This window comes from Python bivittatus, unplaced genomic scaffold (genome assembly GCF_059951505.1).
Source record: "Python bivittatus isolate LINGU-HERP-01145 unplaced genomic scaffold, Pbiv_v1 ctg000980_np1212, whole genome shotgun sequence".
NCBI classification, from domain to species: Eukaryota; Metazoa; Chordata; class Lepidosauria; order Squamata; family Pythonidae; genus Python; species Python bivittatus.
Genome location: NW_028277125.1, coordinates 46,846,777 through 46,870,187, shown reverse-complemented (window position 1 = coordinate 46,870,187; position 23,411 = coordinate 46,846,777). Strand labels below are relative to the sequence as shown.

Sequence of the window (23,411 nt, the reverse complement as noted above, 5' to 3'; positions counted from 1 at the left end):
CAGTAAACGAGTATTGTTTCTTTAAGAATCTCAAGCTCTATACAGGATCAAGGTGTTATTTTTGTTCTGTGTAATTGTTCAACACTTACGGTACATGTCAAAAGTAACTGGTATTTATAATTCTAATGCTTTGCATGCTTCACAAACTTCCAAATTAATTAGCAGCATAGAGAAATGGAAATTTTGGAAGCAGTTGCAACTTGATGCTTCATGGTTAGTCCACAGTGAGAATGGCCACTGTTTCTTCCCAAAAGGAACCCAGGGCTGGTTCATGAAGTCTAAAAAGAAAAGTTTGTTATGATGGGAAGAGCTCAACGTTTAATTTTTGGTCCTCTTACAGGTGGCCAACTTCACCAAAGACAATTGGGGACTTGGGGGAAAAAGGGTGGATTAAAAACAAGCAAAACAAAAGTAGGAATATACCCTTGTTTATCAGGAATTGGAAAAAAATGTTAACTAAGGAAGAGGGAAAAAAAACAGTAGAACTCAACCACAGGAAACAGTTCCTATTCTGCTACTATCATGTCTGCAACAAAGTGCTTTCCTCGCTTGAGTTGGGAGGAAAATCTTCCAATGCATTGCTTTTACAGCCTACTTTTGCTATGCCTCAGTAGCACAGCCAACACACACACATTCCAATTTGAGAAGCTTGGTTTCTGTGCTGACCTTTCCCCTCCCACCCACTGTCATCGACTAACAGGAAAAACCAACCACCAACTGCTCCCCTCAATATGTGATAGGGCAAGGTTTGGCTGTTCAGTTCTATATTGCTTAATTCTGACCTACTTTACTACTAGACCTTCACTGCACTAGTGACAGAACTGTAAATAAACAGTTTATTTATAGTTCTGGCAGTCACATGATTTCCAGCCCCTGGAGGAAGAAAAGTACCACTTTAAAAGTGAGAACTTGTGCATGATGGAGGTCAGGGGCTCTCACAGAAGGGCTGAGAGCTTCCTCCAGCTGAGAGCTGTCAGCAGTGCAGTGCTTCTCCTCCTTGTTGGGGCCCTGGCCAGAGGATAAGATCTGAATAGCTTTCTCTCCTTCCACCTATGGGTATTAGCAGAGATGAATGCTTCCGAAATGGAGCAAGGGTTTTACAGACGTAAAAAGGTAAGACTCACCACTTCAAACATTCTTCCTATTTGGAAAACTGAAATGATGTTTCCATCTGACATTTCCCACCCCCATCATTCTTAAGCTGTTGTTCCTATGCACACATCCTTTAGGAAATACCCCTACTGAATGCATGGGCCTTACTTCAGAATAAATACACCCAGATCAGCACTGCCTCTTTATTTACCAGAGAGTCAAATCTCAAGGAATGCAACCAATGGAATGATCAACCTCACATTTATTGGCTGGGGGGAGGAACGTATATTTTAGAATGCTTCTCAATGCAGATCCCTCTCTATATACAGACACAAACACATGCATGCATATGCATACCTACAAGCACACAGTTTCACATTTAACTTGCTCTGCAGCCACACATTCCCTCACCTCATCTGCAAACAGGAAGAAAAGTTGCTGGCTGAAATTCTGCCTTTTTTATCTTTGCTTACCAGTGAGAATATTGACCTCCTGGTACACGTGTCGGCAGTTTCCCACAAGGTCAGTATGTTCACGTCTAATTTACACTATTCCCTTCTCATTTAGAACAAAAAAAATGAGATGTCTGGCTCCTCTGTCAGCTACAGCAAAAGAGGCATGGAGGTCCAGAGCCCATTGGCTGGATGGGAGGTGGAAGTCTTGCACCAGGCAACTGGAGCCCAGAAGATAATTGATTTCTGAAGGCTCCTCCTTCATATGATCTAAAATGCCTGCATGGGAGGTCTTCTGTTGGCATAGGACTGAAAATACTAGTTTCATGCCGGCACACCTTAGCCCAACTTCAGCCCGTCTCAGCAGCATGCTGCTGACAAGATGGAAGCTCTTTTGTGAGGACAGGTCCTTGGCAAAAGTAAGTGGGGTGTTTTCACACCACAATAACCAGGACATGTGGTTAAGCCCTAAAATGGCATTTAAAATAAAAATCAACAGAGAGCTACTAGATCACCAGGAAGAGCACATATAGGTAGTCAAGATTTGCAGAGAATGTATCAGGAAAGCAAAAGCTCAGAATAAGCTGAAGTTAGCAAAGGATCTCAGGAATAACAAAAAGAGATTCTTTGGGTATGTTTAAAATAAAAGAGGGAAAAAAACAGTATACCAGCTGCTAACTGAAGATGGTAAATGGTAATAGATAACAAAGGCAGAACTATTCAAGTTCTATTTTAGCTCAGTCTTCTCTGAGAAAAGAATATGTGTTCCACCACGGAATTATGAAGAAATGGTGGAAGGAACAGGTTTCCAGTTCAAGCTTGTGAGAAATATTAGTCAGATACTGACCTTGAACGAGTTCAAATCTCCAGGGCCAGATGGATTGCATCCTAGGGAACAAAAGGAAATTGCTGAAGATCTGGCCAAAACTCTGAAAACCAGGTGAAATAACAGATGACTAGAGGAAAGAATACAGTGTCCTTATAGAAAAAAGAACTGCAGACCAGTCAGTCTGATACTGATACCTGTGAAGATTTTGATTTTAAAGCAATCAATTTTTAAGCACCTTGAAAATAATATAATAAATACTAGAAGTTAGTGTGGATTTATCAAGAACAAGTCTTGCGAGACTAATTTATTTTTTACCAGGTAGCTTCCTTTGTAGACTGTGGGAATGCAGTAGACATAACGTATTTTAACTTTAACAAAGAATTCACCATGTACTTTGTGACATTCTGATTAGCAAGTTAATTAAGTATCAGCTGAATGACACATCTGTAAGATGGATCTACAGATTATTTGAAAACCATTCTCAAAACTGAAGTGACGTTCATTTCTCAAACTGAAGTGAGGTACAAAAAGGGATACCACAAGGCTTAGTCCTAGAGTATTTTCATTAATATTAATGAGTTGGATGAAGAAGTGGAAGGGATGCTTATGAAATTAGTAGATGATGTAAATTGATGGGATAGTTAATACTCTATAAGACAGAAAGAAAATTCAAAATGATCTTGAGGTAACAGAGAAGTGAATTAAAAATAACATTCAGAGGAGAGGTTCCTTCTACAGAAAGGTTTGCAGCAGGAATCCTGATCTAATTCTACTGTCATACAGAAATAACTGTGCTGTCTCATTACAAGAATGCAAACAAGTTTATTAAAGCAAAACCCTAATAGTGCTCTCACTACCAAGCAATGCAGTTGCCATTTACATAAGAATGGGGCTGATCTGTTTAGATAGATGGAGGCGTTGTTGTCTGCTCCCACAGGATGTATTACCACAAAAATGCTGAATACATCTTTCCTAGAATTTGCAGGGTGAGTTGCATCAGGGACTGAGAATGATGTTACCTTGCTTGTTTATATGAATAATGCCTCTGATGCTCTCCAGGGTGATCTGAATGGATTAATTTCAAAGAACTAAAGACTTGAAGCAACCTTGGAAAGATATTCTAAATAACTGATGTGGCACCATCATTCTGTTACCAACTAGCAGTCATGTATTTGATCCAAACCCAAATGCGTACCCCACTGTAACTTCAATAGAACTGAAAACAAAGGAAGGTCAACAGTCTTATTTGTGAATTCTGTCCAGCAAAGAAAAGAGACACAGGTTTCCATGGAAAGCAAAGGCACTCCCAAAGGTGCAATGTGAGAAGAATGAGTAACTGGCACCATCTCGTAGGCAGCTGAACAAATAATATTATTACAATAGTAATTGCCATAAAATGTAGAAGCCTCTGAACCAGGAGAAGGCTGATAGTGTCTTGGTCCCAAAGAGGACTCATGAAGTCAATGATAGAATGTCTTCTTGAATGGCTTAAAGATCTCTGCATGATTCAAATTCAGGAGGATCTTAGAAAGAATAAGGTTTGAGATAGCTGAAAGTGTAAGCCTAATGTATTGTATGGAACTGAGAAAGGGTAATTTGGACATGGTCCTGAAGTGGAAAATGAAACAGCCACCAGGAGTCAATGTGAAATAGTATTTAAGAAACTGAACTAGGAGTGGGAAGTTCTAGGTTCAAGTCCACCCTTAGGGACAGTCACTTTCTCTCAGCGTAATCTGTCTCACAGGACAGATGGATTTCTCTGTGTAAGCTATATGTTGCTCCTGGAAAAAAAGGCAAGAAATAAATCTAACAAATAAAATAAATAAATCATTTATATAAAGATGTAGACACTGTTGTATGAAATAAACCATGACAGCCATCATGCCAACCAGGAATAAATCTTACTGAAACAAAACAAACATTAAAAAAGATTCATCCCCCTTGACCCAATAAAGATTTTCTAATTATTTACAGTTAGGCAGCATTGATCTTATTCTCTCTCAAGTATTTTTCACTGTGGTCAGAAATTCTGGTAGGACTGGAACAACAGCAGGAATGCAAAGTAGATTAAATGAAAGATCAGGAAAATAATATGATAGCACTTTTCAAGTGCAGAAGAAACTTAAATCCAATTCTCTGTTCTCACAGTATACAGGACTAAGAGTAATGGTCTAAAATCAGTTCATGTTAAATATTAGGAAAATCTTTCTAACTGTAAGAGCAGCTCAACAGAACAATTACCAAAGAAGGTAATAAGCTCCCTTTTGGTTGAATTATTCAAATGGAGGCTGGATAGCCACCTGCTGGGGATGCTTTAATTTGCATTCCTGTGCTAAACAGGGGATTACACCTTGATGATATATACAATTCTGTGAAAGGCAAGGTTCACACATCATGGTACACCAAGGTTGCTTTGTCTACGGCTTATTGAAGAAGCTGCAATGGTGAGGTGGCTTATTCATAGTACATAATAAGCTAAAACCAAACAAATTACATTATGACTTAGCATAATGTGTGAACCCAACCAAAATCTCTATGAGAAATAGAATGAGTGCTACCTCTCAGGATAAAGCTTTACAGTATTCCAAGAATTCACTCCACCAAGGCATAGAGCACATGTGAGAAACTATACAAAGAGATAATTAAAAGTGTCGTAGTTATACCACACTAAATACCCACTTCAAAAGAGACCTCAACAATAGACAATGGCGCAGTTTCTATAAGTACAAATTCTATGAAGTATGAGGTATACTGCTACATATTTCTACATAAAGAAAGATCAAAAGGCTTTCTAGTCCAAATACAACTGAAGCCTTTTGTGAAGCCCTTCAACATGTAATAAAGACAGGAACTTTTTTTCTTCACAAAAACATATTAAGGTAGATGGGATTAAGAGATAGTACTTGGACCAAAACCACCCAGTGAACTCCATAACTAAGTGGGGACTTGACCACTACGCTGGCTCTCAGACCTAGCCAAACAGAGGTTGTGTGAATAAGCAGTTCTAGAATTGGCAATTGGACTGATGGCCTGCACTACATGAGGTTTTACTCTCTTGCAGCTGCAAATGTTTTGGGAGAGGATGCTCTTTGATCTAAGCTCATCACTAGAGGCTGAGTGACAGAAAGTGCCTTTGCTCAGCTTCATTTGGTACCTTAGGTTCGATCATACTTGGATACAGATAGCCAAGTCACAACAACCCACACTCACATTAATCTTTGATTTGGTTATTTTTCTTTTCATTTAGAATTATTATAATTTCAAGAAAAAAAGAAAATTAGTAAAACTGGCACAAATTTTTAAATTGATGCTCCTCTTTACATACATTTTATTGTGATTATTTTTCACTGTTTCACTGCCTTGAATTTTTTTAGAAATGGGATATAAATGGGAAAAATGAAAAAATGACATTGGCACTTCTAGCTATATTTTTAATAACCTTGATTTCAGGAAAGATAATGACAGTTTTCTTTTTAGGAAGACAGACACAGTACTTTCCACAAGGTTTGCATGAAACCACCATCCTCTTTAAAATGCAGCTATTCTTCTACCAATCAAAAATCTTAACTAGGATTTACATTGTCTCTTGTAAGATATTTCCTTTGCATTTTGATATGAGATAATAAAACAATGACTAGACCTAGCAAATGAGAGAAAAATAGACTCACTGCAGAGAAAGGTAAAATCCTATTGAGTTACAAAACAAATTTTGAGCACCATTAAAAATCTTCAAAAATCAGTCTAAATTACTGACCTAAATCCTTTCCCGAGAGCTTTTGCAGACCATTAGCTATGATCAAGCAAGGGTACTTCTTGAACAATAAGTTCTGGATGCTGAATAGCAAATGGGTTAACCTTAGTTTTTAATGTTAGATCCTAGAAATGGAATCTTGCCACCTTGGAACTCCCAAATCATCACAAAGCCTTCTCTCAAGCTTGATTTCACATCCTCTCTTCTGCTCTGCTGGAAGGCAGATTTACAATGAGCCCATAAAAGGATGTACCTGCCCTTGTGACTCAAGGACAGTTGATAGAAATGGAATGTCTTTATATAATGTTAATTCTAAAGGGATCTACATAATTATAATTATGCTCATTTTAGTAAACTTTCAAGGGCACCTAGATTAATTCCTCATCCTTTTTACACAGCCAAATTCTTTGTGCAGCATGTAGAGTACAGCAATAATTGGTAAGAGAATATGTCAAAACCAGTTTCTCTCCAGCTATAGCACTTATTCTCTATTGCTTTTATTTTACAATCTATTTGCTACGCACTGTATTATTTACTATGTAATGCAGTACTGAATTACTGTCTGGACTTTTTTAGTTGTTGTAGGCCTTTAGCTATAACAAAGAATTCATTCATTCAAAGTAAGAGCTGGCCTAAGCAGAAAGATGGCTCAGGAATGTACTATGATCCTCATCTGCTGAAGGCAAGAAAATAACTATATTAGCAATACAAGACTTGAACATTTTTGTTTAAACTTTCATTAAGTGGGATCATTCTTAACACTAATTATACAAGAAGGTTTATACAATACATGTATTGTGGCATAAACTTTCACGGACTATGGTTCATCAAATGCATAAAGTGTTACCCAAAATTGATAGGTATAATACATGTGCTAGACAGAACAGTGGAACTGAAAAAATTGAAATTAATTTTTAAAAAAGGACAGAAGATTCTTCTACTACTTTCTAGTATAAAACACGTCATTATACTTGTGTTGGAGGGAGGAGTTTCTATTATTTGTAGGAGTTTTCTACTATATATTTTATCCATCATGTAGGTGACAACTCTTGGAACAAATGTCTATTTGAATTTCAGAACATTGTAACATTGTAACATTCAGTATACAAGAGAAGCAGATAAAAATAAATATAATTTAAGTATATAGAATTTTTTTCTTAATAAAAAGCAACAAATATATTTTACAAAACAAGCTCAGTAAGATCAGATTTGATTTTTTTTCTTTGCTACTAAAGTTTTTAAAAAAATATTTCATAAAAACAAGTGAAATTGCAATGATAACAGATAAAATATACTAAAACGTATCTCAGCCATATTTCAAATTTCCTTCAAGCTCTAGTGATTCTTCATACTGTTTTTGGTCATCATAGAAAGGCCTTCAGAATTCATATTTTGTTTCTCTACAAAAATTATATCTGCACAGGTATCTGAAGTAAACAAATTTGTGTAAATCAAATGATTTTTTATCAATGAAAATAATGCACCCAACAAATATTCAGACTACTTGTGTTAATTGATTTGTGAGAATATCAAAACCATAATAGTTAAGGAGAACTAGAAGATTTCAGTTTTGTTCAAAAAATAAAAGGAATCTAATTAAAAACATTAAAATAAATAGTATTGTCAACAGCAGATTTCAAAACCAAAAAAGTTGCTTTCTGCCTTCATTTGTTTTAAAAGCAAACCAGAAGGTGGTGCTGTTTGCTTACTATATATGATGGTTTAGTTTTTATTAGGCTAAGATTAGTCCAATTCATATTGCAAATTACTTATAGAATATTTTGCCCTGACTTAATAATATGCATACTAGGATTGCATCAAAATGTCATCTGTTCCGATTATTGACCTAAAAATATGCATTTTGAGGAGGGAGTATGATTTTTGAGCTTGTTTGCTGCTTAGTTGTTTCCAACCTGTTCCCACTGTTTTAGATTCATTAAGATTTCACTCCATTTCGATGATGCCAAAAAACAAGAATCAGTTAACATTACCTTCTAGATGGTGCTGAATTACAATTCTCAGTATCCCTAGCCAACATGGTGAGCAGTGCTGGGAATGATGGCTCAAAAACACCTACAGGGACTTCAACTATGTAATTAATTGGATGATGTAGTTCATTAAAGGTAGCTAATACTAATTAGGAGTACATGTAATATTTTATGATGATCAACAAATTGAATAACTGAATAAGAATTTAATATGTGGCCCTGATTTTATATGGGCTAACATTTTCGCCTTTTCTGCAAAATGGTCAATGTCAATTTCTTTGGTCATTTTCAGATTGTGCCTTTTTCTTTCATCTCACCTTTATAAATGTAATTATTATTTTTTTAAAAAGTCTTTTCCACTCCTGAATACAAGGCCCAACTTTAACCAAACACCCCGTGCATTTTAATAGGAATATAATAATTATTTTACTGAAAATCAAATGGTTCCACTAGGTGGCTAAATTCCTAATTTAGTAAGATGGCATTGATTGAAGTCTTTTTAAAAGAGTGATTCAGACTGGGACTTGGCGGGGGGGACTGTTCTTTTGACTGTTTGCTCCTTTCCTGTTATTTTAAATCAACTCAGCTCCATCCTCCCGCTGTTTGCACTGAGAAAAAGAGCTCCCACTCTTACTAATGGACCTCTTTGCCAACACCTCTGAAGCTGCTATTTAGTTTTAAAAAGCCATACAGTTGCTATTAGAACTAATGGTATCTTGTTTAATAGAATCTTAGGTTGCATAATGCAAGCAGAACAAGTAACAAGGTAATGCAGGAACTCTGGTGTCTCTTCTTACATTAGACATTACCAATGAATATAGTCAGGCTAGTCAGAGAGTTGCAGGAGACACAAATGCTTTTATAATCATAGGTCTGACCTGTAAAATTAGAATGAAGTAATCAATAGGTTTGTTTCGCTGATAGAGATAGTATTCAGGGGCTTTCTTATTCTTCTCATCATACTTGAGCTCCTGAATCACATTGGGATGCTTTAGAAGCCTCAGAAGGATCTTTTCAGACATCTGGGATGGGCCAAATGCTTCAACCTCTGAAAACATAAAAACAACTTGATTGATAACCTATAGTACATTTGTTAAGACATATGCATTGCCTATTGGCATATAATTAAAATAAATACAAAAATAGAATGGCAGATATCTCAGGCCAACACATTTTTGTTAACTGATGATCTCCATCCCGTGCCATGTACACTGTGTCCAGAATGTAAAGAATATACATATCCCATAGCTCATTGCTTAGACTGCCCAAGAATTTATCAATCACCTGGGCAATATCGGACTGCAGGTACCTTGTCCTAAGAGGTCTGAGATCAGAAGTGGAAGAAGCAGTTAAAGAAGACATCTTTCTCCCATTTTCTGCTTGCTACTTTACTTCTGAAAATTGGGCCTAAAATATTTTTCCTCCCAAAAGGAAAAAGGGACACATATAAAAGAAAAAGCAAACTGGGGAGAGGGAAGGGAGAGAGGAGGGGAAGGACTATCTTGAATGGAAAATAGCCAGTATTCAGTCCTCCCACACTTTTGCTTCCTTCCAGCAACTGTTTTGATTAAATGAAGGGCAAAAAAGTTACACGGATTTCCAAGTGGAATCTAGTTTGGCTTTAGTCTAATCAAGTCTACAAGAGCAATGTGGTGCTGCTCCTTACCCTGATCTTCTAGAACAATTTTAAACTGTACTTGCCCTATTTCTGTTACACCCTCAGAATTTCTATCTATACTCTGAACATAGAGTATAAGAGAAGAGGACACAATATACAATTCTCTAACACAGCTTCCCTGCCAGTTCCACTGCCCCATCCGTTGTTTCATCGATCCCGTTAACAAACTAGCAGTTGGACCCTAATGTGATCAAACTTTAACAAACCACACTTGCCTGTTGCTAAGAAACGGTGCATTGCCAAAAGCAACTGTGGTGAGATTTTAACCTTCATTTCGCTATCTGTCTGTTTGAAGGCAGAGAAGTCCTGCTTTCTCTCCCGATGGGCTACTTTCTTTTTGGTTTTATTATCAGCTAGAGATAAAACAAATAAAATATTCATTAGATTTGGTTCCAATGTTTACATTGCGAGACATGTTAAAACAGCAACATCATTCCATTTTCAACTTTGGTACACAATTATTACAAGCTGTTGTTATTTGCACAAATAGAAGTTCACACACCTCTGAGAAGATCCACCCATCTAATAAAAAGTTTGTGATGTCATGTAACTTTTGATAAAGGTCTCTACCTTTTTAAAGCAAGTTACTGAGTAAATGAATATGCAATCTGTTTTCATTAACTAAGCATGTAAAGACCTGGCAGAGTGCTCCCACTGCTGGTTTTCTGCATCAGAAATTATGGCAGTGAGGCATAAATTATGGCACTGAGGAAATGCTCCTGGCTTTACAAATAATGACAACATTGAGGAAAAGAGGTGATGGGTAGAAAACAATCCAACATTCCTTTGAATAGTTATAGACAAAAAATAATTGGCATTGTTTGTTTCTTTTGTACAACACATATTTCATGCTAATAAGTAACCTGCATTAAGTTTAATGGAGTTATGGGATGAGATGAAACTGTTGGCTATCTTTCATGTACAAAATAAGGAGAGGTTCATATAATCACAGCTGAAGATATAAATAAACTGAAATTCTTCTAACAAGAGGAAAATGTTTAATGAAATGAGTGTTGCAAATGTCTGATGATTGTATATAAAAGTGATAAGCCAATATGACATTAAGGAAGCTATGCTGTAATAGGCTGATATTTAAAATACGGCTATAGAATAGGTCTGTTTTCTAGGAAGTAACATCAAATCAATTACCAGATAGGCCCATATAGCCATCACAGAATACCTGCACTTCAGTATAGCTCTTCTGATGTCCAATCCATTTATTCAACCAATTTACTAACTGTCAGATATTTGGCTGAGTGGAATAAAATTAGCAATCTTACTCTACCCTCTTTAAAGTTATAGTGGAGTATGAAAGATAAACGTGAACCCATTTCTTATGCCTCTTACTTTTCACAGAAGTAAGATATGCAAAAAATGGAAACTGATATAAAGTACAGATTTCTTTTTCTTTTTGCAAGGTATATCAATGAAAACGACAGTAAAAAATAAAGAGAATTATATTCTCTACTCTGTAAAGTTTTACAATTCATTCTTTTTAGACATAATCCAAAGTTTACTAAATATTTAAGACTATTACAATGAACTACATGCAATGTATAAATCATATAGGCTTTCGATATTTAAAATGTCACAGGTACAATAGATATTTTGTAATTTAATTCAGTAATAGACAGAAAGTTTAGAAGATAACCTGCTATATACCCTGTAGTGCAGATTACATTTTAAAATGCTTACAAGAACTGTATTTGAAGGCCTGTCCTAAACAGATTTTGTCAAACATATTTTTCTCAGGAAGTTTATGATTTTGAATTTTTTGTGGAGTCCCTGAGGTTCTCTGAGCTTGGTTGTTTTCTTGCAAACGTTTTGTTACCCAGCTAGGTAACATCTTCAGTGCTAGAGGTCTAGCACTGAAGATGTTACCTAACCAGATAATGAAATGTTTGCAAGAAACAACCAAGCTCAGAGAACCCCAAGGACTCCACAGTTCAACCCTGAGCTACACATATTTGCTTCTACTGGTATGAATTTTTTTAGTACTAAAGTTTTTATAATATCTTCTGAAAATAGTTGAGTGCAACAAGCATTAGCTATTGTTTAGATATTGTGAGTTGAAGCTGTTTGCATAGTATATATTAAGATTAGATAATGTAGACATGGTTTATGACACTGAGTGTTACCTTTTAACAGAATGTATGTATCTTTGGGAATTGTGTCATTTTGTTTTTATATATACTTTTTTTCAAGGTTCTTGAAATATATTGGGTGGAATCCAATATCAGACAAAGTTTGCCTGGGGAACAGACTTCTTCCTCAGCTCTTCTCCACAAACCAGCCAGAGCATTCCTCAATCCTATCAAGATGATTCCTGAGGGCATGTGAAGGAGGTTGCAAAAGGAAGGACCCTTATTCTGACCCCCACATAAAGACACTATGGAAGCAGTTCAATCAGTAGAAATCCTGGGTCACACTTTTGGATAATCTCTGGTGGGAGCAGGATGGGGGTAGTGCATCCATCCTGGGTCTTCTTGACTTCTCAGCGGCTTTCAATACCATCAACCATGATATCTTTCTGGATCAGCTCCGGGGGTTGGGAATGGCTGGCACTATATTGTGCTGGTTCTCTTCCTTCGTTCAGGGCTGTTACCAGTCAGTGGTGATCGGGAGTGAGAGGTCCCGCCTTCGGCTCCTACTATGTGGGGTGCTGCAGGATTCAATGCTCTCTCTACTCCTGTTTAACATCTACATGAAACTGCTGAGGGAGATAATCCATAGCCACAGGGCAAGGTATCATCAGTATGCTGATGATACTCAACTATAACTCTCCACCCCAGCAACCTAAGCAATGCTGTTGATGTCCTGTCTCAGTGCCCGAAGGTTGTAAGGGTCTGGATGGGGAACAAAAGGTTTCTACTGAACCCTGGCAAGACTGAGTGGCTTTGGGTTTTAGGGCCTCCTGAATCTGTGACTTTACCATCTTTCATACTGGATGGGGTGGCACTGCCCTAAACAGACCCAGTGCACAACCTGGGGGTCCTCCTGGATTCACAACTCCTGCTCAAGGAGCAGGTGGCAGTCGTAGCCAGGAGGGCCTTTGCACAACTTTGTGTTGTGCACCAGTTGTGCCCATTCCTGGATCGTGAGGCTCTGCTCACAGTTATTCATGCCCTAGTCATCTTCCAAATGGACTACTGAAATGCGCTCTACCTGGAGCTGCTCTTAAAGAGTATCCAGAAGCTTCAGCTGGTGCAAAATGCAGTGGCACAGGCAGTTATATGTGCCTCTAGAAAGACACACGTTACATCTCTGGTCTGTGAGCTGCATTGGTTACCAGTTTGATTCCTGGTCCAATTCAAGGTGCTGGTTATGACCTTCAAAGCCCTATATGGCATGGGGCCAGGTTATCTGAGGGACCACTTCTCCCTGATTACATCTACCCGTACCATCAGGTCTGGCAGAAGATGCATGCTGCAGGTCCCAGCATAAAGAATTCTATCTAATGGGACCTAGGAGACGGGACCTTTTCTGCCACAGCACCTGCCCTTTGGAACATCATCCCCCCTGTGGTGAGGTTAGTCCCAACCCTTATGGCCTTTGGAAAGCTCTCAAAACATGTTTTTTTTCATCAGGCCTGGGGATCACCTGACAGCAGGGAGGCTGCACAGTGGCTACATCACACATTCTGATTTTGACCCTCTCACGATCTTGGTTTTCATAATTAATTTAATTATTTTAATTGGTTTTATAATATGTGTAAATCATTGGTTTTGTGGTATGCCACCCAGAGTCGCCTGAGATGGGCGGCCATATAAATTGGATAAGATAAATGAATAAATAAATAAACATTAATAAACAACATTCATGCAGAGAAGGTGTGGGTGAAGAGATTTGAACAGGAGCTTAAGATATATCACAGTAGGCACAACTGAATAATAGGAAAGAAAGTGTCCTAAAGAAAAGACAGCAAAGAGGTCTCTGAAAATTGTCTGCAAATTCTACAGGTCAGCAGAAACACTAAGACCTCCTTAATTGACTGTATAAGTTTACATCTGCAAAGGTGATCTGCTGGGTACCCTGTTTTCAAACTATTTAGGAAGTTATATACAAAACCCAAGACTGTTAGCCTTGTTTACTAGTTAATAAGCAGCCAGTGCAGTTGTTTCAATAGCAGTGGAATGTGTAACTAGGTATTCCCTCAGCAACTTGGTTGCTGTCTGATTCACTAGCTATAGCTCAAGGATAGGACCATATCAAACCCATTAGTGGAGGATATCCCTGTCCAGGAAAAGGTATAGCTGGTATATCAACAAATACTGATCACAGAACTCATTTGGGCCTCCAGTGATGATAAACCTAGCAGCACAATCAAAGGATGTACATATTTTTTTCTGAGGGAGCACAACTCGATCTAGAAAAGGCAAACTCCTCAAGTCACATAATGAGGAACATACCCTCCCAACAGAGTCTCTGTGTTGTCAGGATTCAGCCTTTGTATTTGCCTTTGTTACTGAGTTCAGCATCTGAAACTATGCTTGACCAGATATGTCAGCATAACAAAAATACATACACATTTTCCAAAATGCCTGCAAGTCCAATCTACACTGTTCTTCCACAACTGTCTGCCTCTTTTCCACAGCAAACTGTAGGGGTGGAACTAGTTACTACAAACCATGCACTGCAGTAGTAAAAATCTGTTATTTTCAGAGAAGACATGTATGAGGTTTCAAAGGGCTAATCCAAGATATTTTGCTGCCTAATACAAGACAATATTCTTGTACATCTCTCAAATACCATGTATAGAAGACAAGCAGAACGATAGTTGAACAAGGGCAACAGATCATTTTAAAGTAGCGGGCTAAGTTAAAGGGTATAAAATTGACCACATATGGTGAGAATTTTGTCCTTTATCTGCCATCAAACAGCTGTCTAGTGATAGGGCTGTCCCTGATTTTTTGTTATGAATCAGAGGCAGACACATGCATTTTAAATTGGGGCAGGCTTCCAATTTTAGTTCACACTAAATTTATCTCAAAATGTAATTTCTCTCAAAAAATGAAAAGACAGAGAACTTCATTACAAGAAGGCCTTCATATAATTTTGAGGGCAAACACTATGGTGCTTAATACTCACTGTAGAGATCTGTTTCATCTAGAATCTCAGACTTGATGATCTCTTCAATTACATCTTCCAAGGTAACAATGCCCAAGACTTCATAAAAAGGATCCCCTTCCCCTTCATTATTCACCCGCTGCACAATTGCCAAGTGAGATTTACCTGCACAAAGTAGTAGACCAAGAAATTAGAACTTAGAGCAGAATGACTGACCAGTTAGTTCCAAAATGACACAGATGAATCCTGTAATGCAACAGCATATAATTTAAGGGATACTGATACTTAAAAACAGCAACAAAAACTGAAGCCTCTCTAAAAGTTTACTAAGCATTTTTAGACAAATATCTAGAGACAAATATCTTTTTTCCAGCTGGGTACCACAGGAAGCAGGGCTACTTAAGTATTGACATTACATAGGTGGTTGGAGCCAATTTTTCAACATTTTGTTTCAGAAGGTTGGAAATGGGATTAAGGAGCAAAATAGACATTCATTTTGCCCTCCCCACCAAAGCAACAAAAAAGAAAAAAGAAAAGTCACACTGCTAAAGATTAGCAGTTTTGCTAAATTATGGCAGTATAATCTGGAAGTGCTCTGGGAATCACAAAATGGGTAGAGGGAAGCACATGAGGTCCACAAGTCATCCACTCCTGTAAAGATTTTTCATCTCATAGAGCATTAGGTCTAGTACCTACAAGGAACAGATGATATTCCTGATATTTCAACCATGCTAAGAAAAATGTTCAGCTTAAGCATCTTTAACCACTTCACAAAGATCATCACCATTACCATATCAAACACATCAGAATTTGATTTCTTCATATTCAAAATATATCAAATATATAAACAAAACATCCCTGAACAGCATACAGTAAAATTAAAGCAAAATCCAAACATCAAAGCATAAAAGAAGCTTTATATTAAAGTAGTAATTTAAACATCAGAGATTAATATATTATATCATATCTTCTAAGAAACTGCTGTGACACAAAATCTAGTTTGTACTACTATTAGGTATGCATATTCTAGAATGATTTACTCCAATTCTGGCTTATGAATTTAGGAATTGACAATTTTTTTTTCAATAAACTTATAACTGCTTTTATCAGTTGCCCTTTCCCTGGGATAATGATATTCCACATTTAAATTACTAATTATAGTGTGCTATACCATTCATCTACAAACAGATGGATTTGATCATTTGAGATTTTAAAGAAGCAAAACAACTTTTTACTTCATGGCAGGTAAAGCCTACATGTTGTCAAGAGCAAATAACTGAAGGTTAAATATGATATTCTCAAGCATATTTGATTGTACTTATTTTAATTTATACTTCCACATGAATACTTTGATTACACACAATTGTTGAAATTCTGTATAACACATTGGGATGTGTCACTAATTTAAATATGGAATGTTTAGAAGGGAAATTATTAAAATATTGATTTTTTTTTTTTTGTATATACTGTGTGGTTCATTTCTATGGCCAGAAGTAGAACACAAATTTAGTCCTTGTTTATTCACAGAACTTAAATGTCACGCACAGAACCCAAATGTCAGTTCATTAAAGAACAATACAGATAGTCCTCACTTACCAACTGCAATTGGGACCAGCAACTCTGTCACTAAGCAGTGTGGTCATTAAGCATGATGTCACATGACCACACTGACTTACAACATCAGTTCCATCTGTTCTGGGTATGGCCATTAAGTGAATTGTGGGTCATTAAGCACAATGTCACGTGACCACAACTTGCGACTTCCTGTCGCTTCCCCATTGACTTTGCTCATCAGAAGCCAGCTGTGATGGTCGCAAATGGCAATCACATGACCACGGGGGGCTGTGACTGTCATAAATGCATGCTGGTTGCCAAGCGTCCAAATCACAATCACATGACTGCAGGGACGCTGTGATGGCTACAACTTTGAGGACCAGTCTCTATTTTCAGCACCATTGTAAGTTCAGTCACTGAACAAGCAGTCAGTAAGCAAGGACTACCTGTAAACTAAATGGTGTCTGACTAATCATATTAAAGGATTCTTTTAGGTGCTTAATAACTACACAACAGCACACTTATCTAGAATTAAAAACCAGCTGAATTCAGACACTCACTATTTAATATCTATTCTAGGTGCTAGATTACTACCCAGATGGCAGATGCAAGAAAAAATGTTTCTTTTTTTAAAAAAAAGACTTTTGTATCTATATGCAATATGAATTTGGTTGAAATATCTTAGGCTTATTGAATGAGCAATCAAATATTCAAGCAAATGTATGTTTAAAGAATGAAGATATTCTGGAAAAAGTAGATCAGGGAGGGGACCTTAATAATTGACATAAATACTGCATCAGGTCAAAATAATTCAGTTCGGTAAACTTCACATCTGCTTTCCCAGGGACCTAACATAAGCAAATTCTTTGAGAATGCTGTCTGTTGAAAGTTAAATTCTTTTGCTATTCCCAGCTTGTGATCATTTAAAAGGAATTTTCCAAAGCAAGGTCTAATATTAGACTCAAAATGAAGTTTCCATTCCACTTACGCGATATTCTCACCAAAGTAACTACTACATAATCTGATTGTCTTGGAGCTACTCGTTTAGATGCAGATGGCCATACTTCAAATACCAACTGAACCACACTGGCAAAGCTTGTCTCAAAGAAACCCTTACAGCGGGAATCATTATTAGAATCATTATTTGTATTTAAAGTTATGCAGATGATCATACATTTTCTTTAGGCCATGAAAAAAATGAAATTCCTTCCTTGCACAGTTATAATTTTGCTATCAATTTGCATTCCATGAAATGGGATCTATGTTACATGGTCTCTCCAAATCTACATAATTTCTAGTTATTCTGATGTGTCAAAGAAAGACAATACTGATTTAATTGGTAGCAAAATACAGTGTGCAGATACAAGTAAAGGTATGGAATCATTTTGACTTAAACAACCCATTTGAAGAGAGTTTACATTTTAAATTTGAAGTCAACAAAAAACATATTATTGAAAATAAATAACTCACGATTTCATAAAGATTAACTACCCTTAATTTTTTATATTACAGCATGATGCTATAAAAAAGTAAATAAGAAAAATCAATACTTTACTTTTTATTCCAATATTTAATAGTATATATTTTTGCTCTCTTACAGCTTTATGGAAATCAAACTACTTTTGGAAGAAGTAAAATATACATTGCGATATCACCAAAAGGTTTTTTTCAACATGCAAAGATTAAAAATATATATATTGGACCTCTAAACCAAACTAAAACTGTTACAGTAGTTAATCTGCAATGCAACTGGCAGCTTGTTTTACTTCTATGCTGCTCTTCTTCCCAGAACTGTATGACCTGATGACTGTGCAACTAATAGAACGGTGTAAAAAGCAGCAATCCGGTACACACTTGAAATGGATGGGGGTTGCCATTATGTAGTTTTACATGGGACTGGGGTAATTATTACTGAAAGATTCATGAAATCATATGCAAAAGATTTATATATCGAAATGAAGCATGGTATGTTTAATTACTAGATTAATCAACAAAGCATGTGATTTTAATTAATAAGGATTGATTTTAATCAGTAGGATTAAAAACCAACAGGTAGAAATATGAAGTAATAGCAGGCCTTCTTTCTGATGGGGAAGCTAATTTGATTAAAATATGCTACTTTATAACAGGAAATTTAAAAGACTACAGATAACCTACCTAACAAAATATACTTTATGGTATTTTGTATTGAAGTTATATATGCAAATGCATTGCTAGACTAATCAGTTTTCTTTGGTTAACAAGTAGGGATGCTGATAGGTTTATATGTAAATGTGTCTACATATATAAATATATGGCTACGTAATAAAGAAGGTTAGCGCTGAGGCTGAGAGGGTGAGGGAAAGGTTTTTAAAGTTTTCTGGAAAAAACAAAAATGGGTTCTTCACTTTAATAGTTAACAAAATTATACAGCTTGGTGATTGCCAAATAAGAAATTTAGGGACTACTTAATGACATAATATTTGTTTTTTCCTTCATTCCACTTGGTTCTGATTGGAAGCTATGTGTAAAAACAAACAAGCAACTCCCCTTGACACTTATACCAGTATATACAGTTTATTAAATATCTTTCTCCCCCATACAATTGACCCCCATCTTTCCCACTCCCACATTATAGCATCAGAAATTCTGGAGATCTGATAATTGTCCAAACTGAGAAAGGATGTGGAAAATGAACAAAACAATAGAAAGATCCTGAAGAGAATGAGGCCATTTTTTTCAGATGCTCAGAGAAGAACTGAGATAGACAAGTGGAGATGTTTTCTGATTCTTATAATGAAGCAATCTGCACAAAAGGGCATTATTTGTAGCAACATATTTATAATGCAGCAAGAAAAGTACTGACAGACACTTAAGTCCTTCAACATTTCAGCATAGTACTGAACTATTTGCTGATAAATCTGACTGGGACCCTACTATGATAGATAGGGATTCTGAATGACTGCTGTACATTCTATTATCCAGTGAGAACCCACAGTGGATAATTGGATAGTGAATAACCCATAGTCCATTTTCTTTCTAAGTTAATAAAAGTTACTTATAATTATTACTCTGTTAGTCAGTAAGTAGACCTGCCAGATTGGTGCCAGTTTGTATTTTGAGATCAATGTCTTAAGACAATATCAAAGAAAGAAATCAGAGAAATATGAAACCAGAAAAGTCTACACATTGATACCATTAGTAGCCCACTAGAAGTCAAGGACACAAGCTTTTCTGTTTTATATTGCTTTTTCTTTTATTTGTAAGCTTTCCAATGATGTACATGCCCAAAATGTGATTGCATCTAAAAGGACACTACTAATATCATAAACCTTGTCCACAGACAAAAGAGCTTATTAGAATGGCATTTTACCAGAATGTTGGAAACTTGAGACATAGCACAAATACATATTCAGTTTCAACTACATTATAAAAACAGATTTTTATAGTTATCAAAATATTTTATGCAGATTTAACAATAACAAAAATGGCGCACTACTTAATATAGCAACTAACAGTAACATCTGGTTCAGAAAGCAACTTGATGAATGACTATCATGTTTTATTCTCCTTTTTATCAATCAACCTTAATTCCATAATTACCTGGAAACAGGTACTCTTGAGAATTCTGTAGAAAAATGCATAGTAATAACTCAGGGAAAGCTATTTTCACTATTTTAAAATCTAATATTTAGTGTTTGGAGAAGTAGTTTCGTGTGAAAGTATCTGCCACCTCAGTCATTCACCCAAATGTGCGCAATTCCATAGATAAAAGGCATGGTTAAACTTTTAAGACAGGAATGAAACTCAATGGCTCTTACCAAATGAAAACTTTGGGGACTGCAACTAGCTCACCTAGTTCAGGATCTTAGGAGTCCTAAGAGTGCTGCCTCCTGGGTATTGCCAACATTTCTCAATCTTCTAATACCAATTGCCACTTCAAACAATATGAAGTTTTTAAACAGACAGCACTATTATTTAGAAAAAGATGCCAACAATGTGCAGTTCACAAATGTATTTTTATGTTTCTTCCAAATTTGCCTTTTACCACATGTGAACCAACCTTTAGCTGCTAGGCAAGAGAAACAATCTATATCATTGACTAAGAGGATGAAACAAAATGGAAACAAATCTCAAATTGGTGCTATATGGAGGATGTATTCATTAAATGTATATGCCCCCAATGTTTTGAGATATTTTTTCAAGTGCAGATAGCAAATGCTGCTAATTATGCAAAAAATAATGTAACTTGTTACTTGTATCCACCAAACTTATAAAAGAAAAAACATCCAAAGCAAATGAAACAAAGGACCTAATGATAAATAACATGTTTACCTTATTGAAAGATCAACGGAATATGTATTATCCTTTTTTAAGCAAATACATTTACTTTTAGCATCAATATATAATGATCAGAAATGTGATGGATAGATGCACTCTAGTAAGTTCCCCATCCAGTGACATTTTGAAGCCTACTACCCTATAGCACCTTTGCCTCTTTACTACTTTTGGTACTGCCATCCTTTCAATTTATTAACCAATCATTTTAACTACAAAAACAGTGCAGAAATGGAAAGTAGTTTGCTACTTTCAAATCATATCAGTAACTGAGGAAATCTTCATGAAATTCGAGGCATTAGAAAAGCATTAATAAATAATTTGTCAATGGATAATAAGGCCTGTACATCACTATAAGAACAGAAGAGCAAATTCACTTCAGAGTTCCTTAGATTTTGAATATCTGTCAAAAGTAACTTCCTCTGCCTCTAGTTCCACTGTAATGTTTGGGTATAAATGTTGAATTTGTGCCAGAAATAACCACTGTGTTATACTGTTTCACAGAATGAAAGGGGTAAAATTACCATCTATGTTACAAATGCCAAACAACACAAACATTGATAACACTATATTAATGGCATTGTTTTGAAAAAAGGTCAAGGCAGAAATCAGTGTCTACTTTCCTAAAATTAAAGTTACTTCTGCAACATATTATAGCAATACTTGATTAGTGATTACTCAAGTGTATCAAAAGAGATTGATATTTTTTTCCTATTGTTCTTGGATTTCTTTCAAGATGTAGGTCTTAATCTTCAAGAACCATGGAGAACAATGAATGATCAGAACCAGCTGCTTCACACATGATGTCATATGTTGTAAATCTCTGTAGATCACTAACTCATTTGAGAGAGTCCTAGCTCCCTGGCAGTAAACTTCAGCATCCATTTCTGGAAATTCATTAACCTGTACTGTTTAGCAGACTGGTACTTAAGTTCCATTATTTAATTCTAGTTCAGGTAATTCAGGCAGATGAACCTCTTTGGCTTAGTTTCATGAACCACATCTCTGGCAGACAGCAGATCATGTACAATCCTTCTGTCCTCTACCTTTTCCTTCACTTCCTCATATTCCTCTGGTGATGAGTTGTGATCCTCAAGCCAGCCACATCACTGAAAAAAGAAGAAAGGCACGTGACCCAGGACAATAAATGTACCACATATAGCTGCCATTGTTACCCCTGCAAAATAGGAAAAAAACAAGGAAAAGAAGAGGGCAAGACACTCCAAGGGACATATTCTGCTTGTGATGATACACAGAAGATATATGAGATGGGGTAGGAGAATGCATGCAAACTATGAGGATTTGGAAAAGAAAGTGGAAAAACAAGGCAAGGAAACATGTGTGGAAAAACGAGGCTGGGTTTTGTGAAAAAAACAGTAGTAATTATATAATGTGACAGAATACCAAGCAGAAAAATAAATGGGGGAATATTGTTATTTCTCTAATTATGTATGTTTCCCTCTTTATTTTTAAAATTATTTTATCTCTCTGTGACACAATATCTCTATAATGTGATCCTGAATAGAACAGCCAAAATCACAGGTCACAACAACTTAAAAATATAACATAACACAGCATAGTAAGCTTACCAGTAGCAAAAGTACAATGAGCAATGCTGCCTTTTGTGTTGGCCTTCTGTGTCCTGGTACCACCTGTAAAAAAAGTGGAATGCTGGCAGCTCAGATCTTAGAGTTCTGCTTTCTCAGATAACTCAAAGTGTTGAATTCTTTGAAGAAACTGTCTCCGTGCTTAAGGTAAAGAGTTGCTCAGAGACAAAATGTGTACTTGGCATCAGAAGTTATAATGAAGGCAGTTTACACAACTAAGCAACAAGAAATGCTGTATTTTTTATGCTTCTGTAATTCCTACAAAACATTGGATCAAGTTGGGGCACCTCTTTTAGGGCTACTTCTACAGGCATTTTGTATACCAGTTGTCCTCCAGAGTCTGGAAATAGCTGCAACAGTTATTCCTGCCCAGTATCCCCCTGAAAGTCTAGTCCACACCACATAAATTATTTTAGATCCAACTGTGCAGCCTCTTGTGAAATTCATCATTACTTCCCAGATACATCTGCAGGTTCTGGGCATCCAATAGAGAAAGAAATAATAAGGCTCATATCTTACAGCTTTCAGAAACACATTGGCAAGATTTCCAATTTGATTCTATCAATATACAACTGCTTAAGCTACTCTGATGATAGCATATAGTGTAAAGAGTTATGTAAAAAGAGAACCAAGGGGCAGAATAACTTTATTTGACCAGAAGATTAAAGTAGCACTTAAGGTAAAGTTGGGGGTGGGGGTGGGGGTCAAGTCCCCTCTCATGCAAGAAAACTTATTGGATGGTTTTGGGCCAAACATTATCACTTATCTCAAGCTACCTTCTCAAGATGTTGCTAGGGGTAAAAAAATGGAGGAAGGAACATTTCTCTTTGAGCTCATGAAGGAAAGGTGAGATATAATTCTAAGGAATGAATGAACATTTTATTGATAGAAAAGAAACAGCTAAAGTGTCAAATACATGAATGTCTATAATACAGCTGGAAGAGAAGTCTGGTAATTTATTAGCAAACAAATACTGATTTTCCTTCTTGGGGATTTGTATTTTGCTATTTCTGTATTTGCACAAAAAATCCTTATCTACCATAAGAAACAACAATTAAAAAATCATCATCGGCAGC

The 23,411-nt window shown here is 36.4% G+C and overlaps 1 protein-coding gene and 1 long non-coding RNA gene across 5 annotated transcripts in view; one reads left to right on the top strand and one right to left on the bottom strand.

Moving 5' to 3' along the window:
- CNNM2 (cyclin and CBS domain divalent metal cation transport mediator 2) overlaps window positions 1-23,411 on the bottom strand; it is a 124,596-nt gene that overhangs the window by 16,698 nt on the left and 84,487 nt on the right. For 2 of the 4 annotated variants that reach the window (XR_015794276.1, XM_088131694.1), the window contains exons 2-4: window positions 14,879-15,022; window positions 10,006-10,143; window positions 8,991-9,160 (exon numbers count right to left, since the gene is read on the bottom strand). Coding sequence is in view for 3 of the 4 variants with exons in the window: in XM_088131694.1 (XP_087987820.1) it covers window positions 8,991-9,160; window positions 10,006-10,143; window positions 14,879-15,022 (452 nt within the window). In the remaining variant the exon portion in view is untranslated. Of the gene's footprint in view, window positions 1-2,391; window positions 2,433-8,990; window positions 9,161-10,005; window positions 10,144-14,878; window positions 15,023-23,411 lie in introns of all 4 variants that reach the window. The other 2 variants (XM_088131696.1, XM_088131695.1) reach the window with 2 other exon arrangements.
- LOC148213582 (uncharacterized) lies at window positions 890-21,770 on the top strand. Its single transcript, XR_015794277.1, has 4 exons — window positions 890-1,113; window positions 1,569-1,614; window positions 18,012-18,257; window positions 21,465-21,770. It is a non-coding gene; the product is annotated as an uncharacterized LOC148213582 (long non-coding RNA).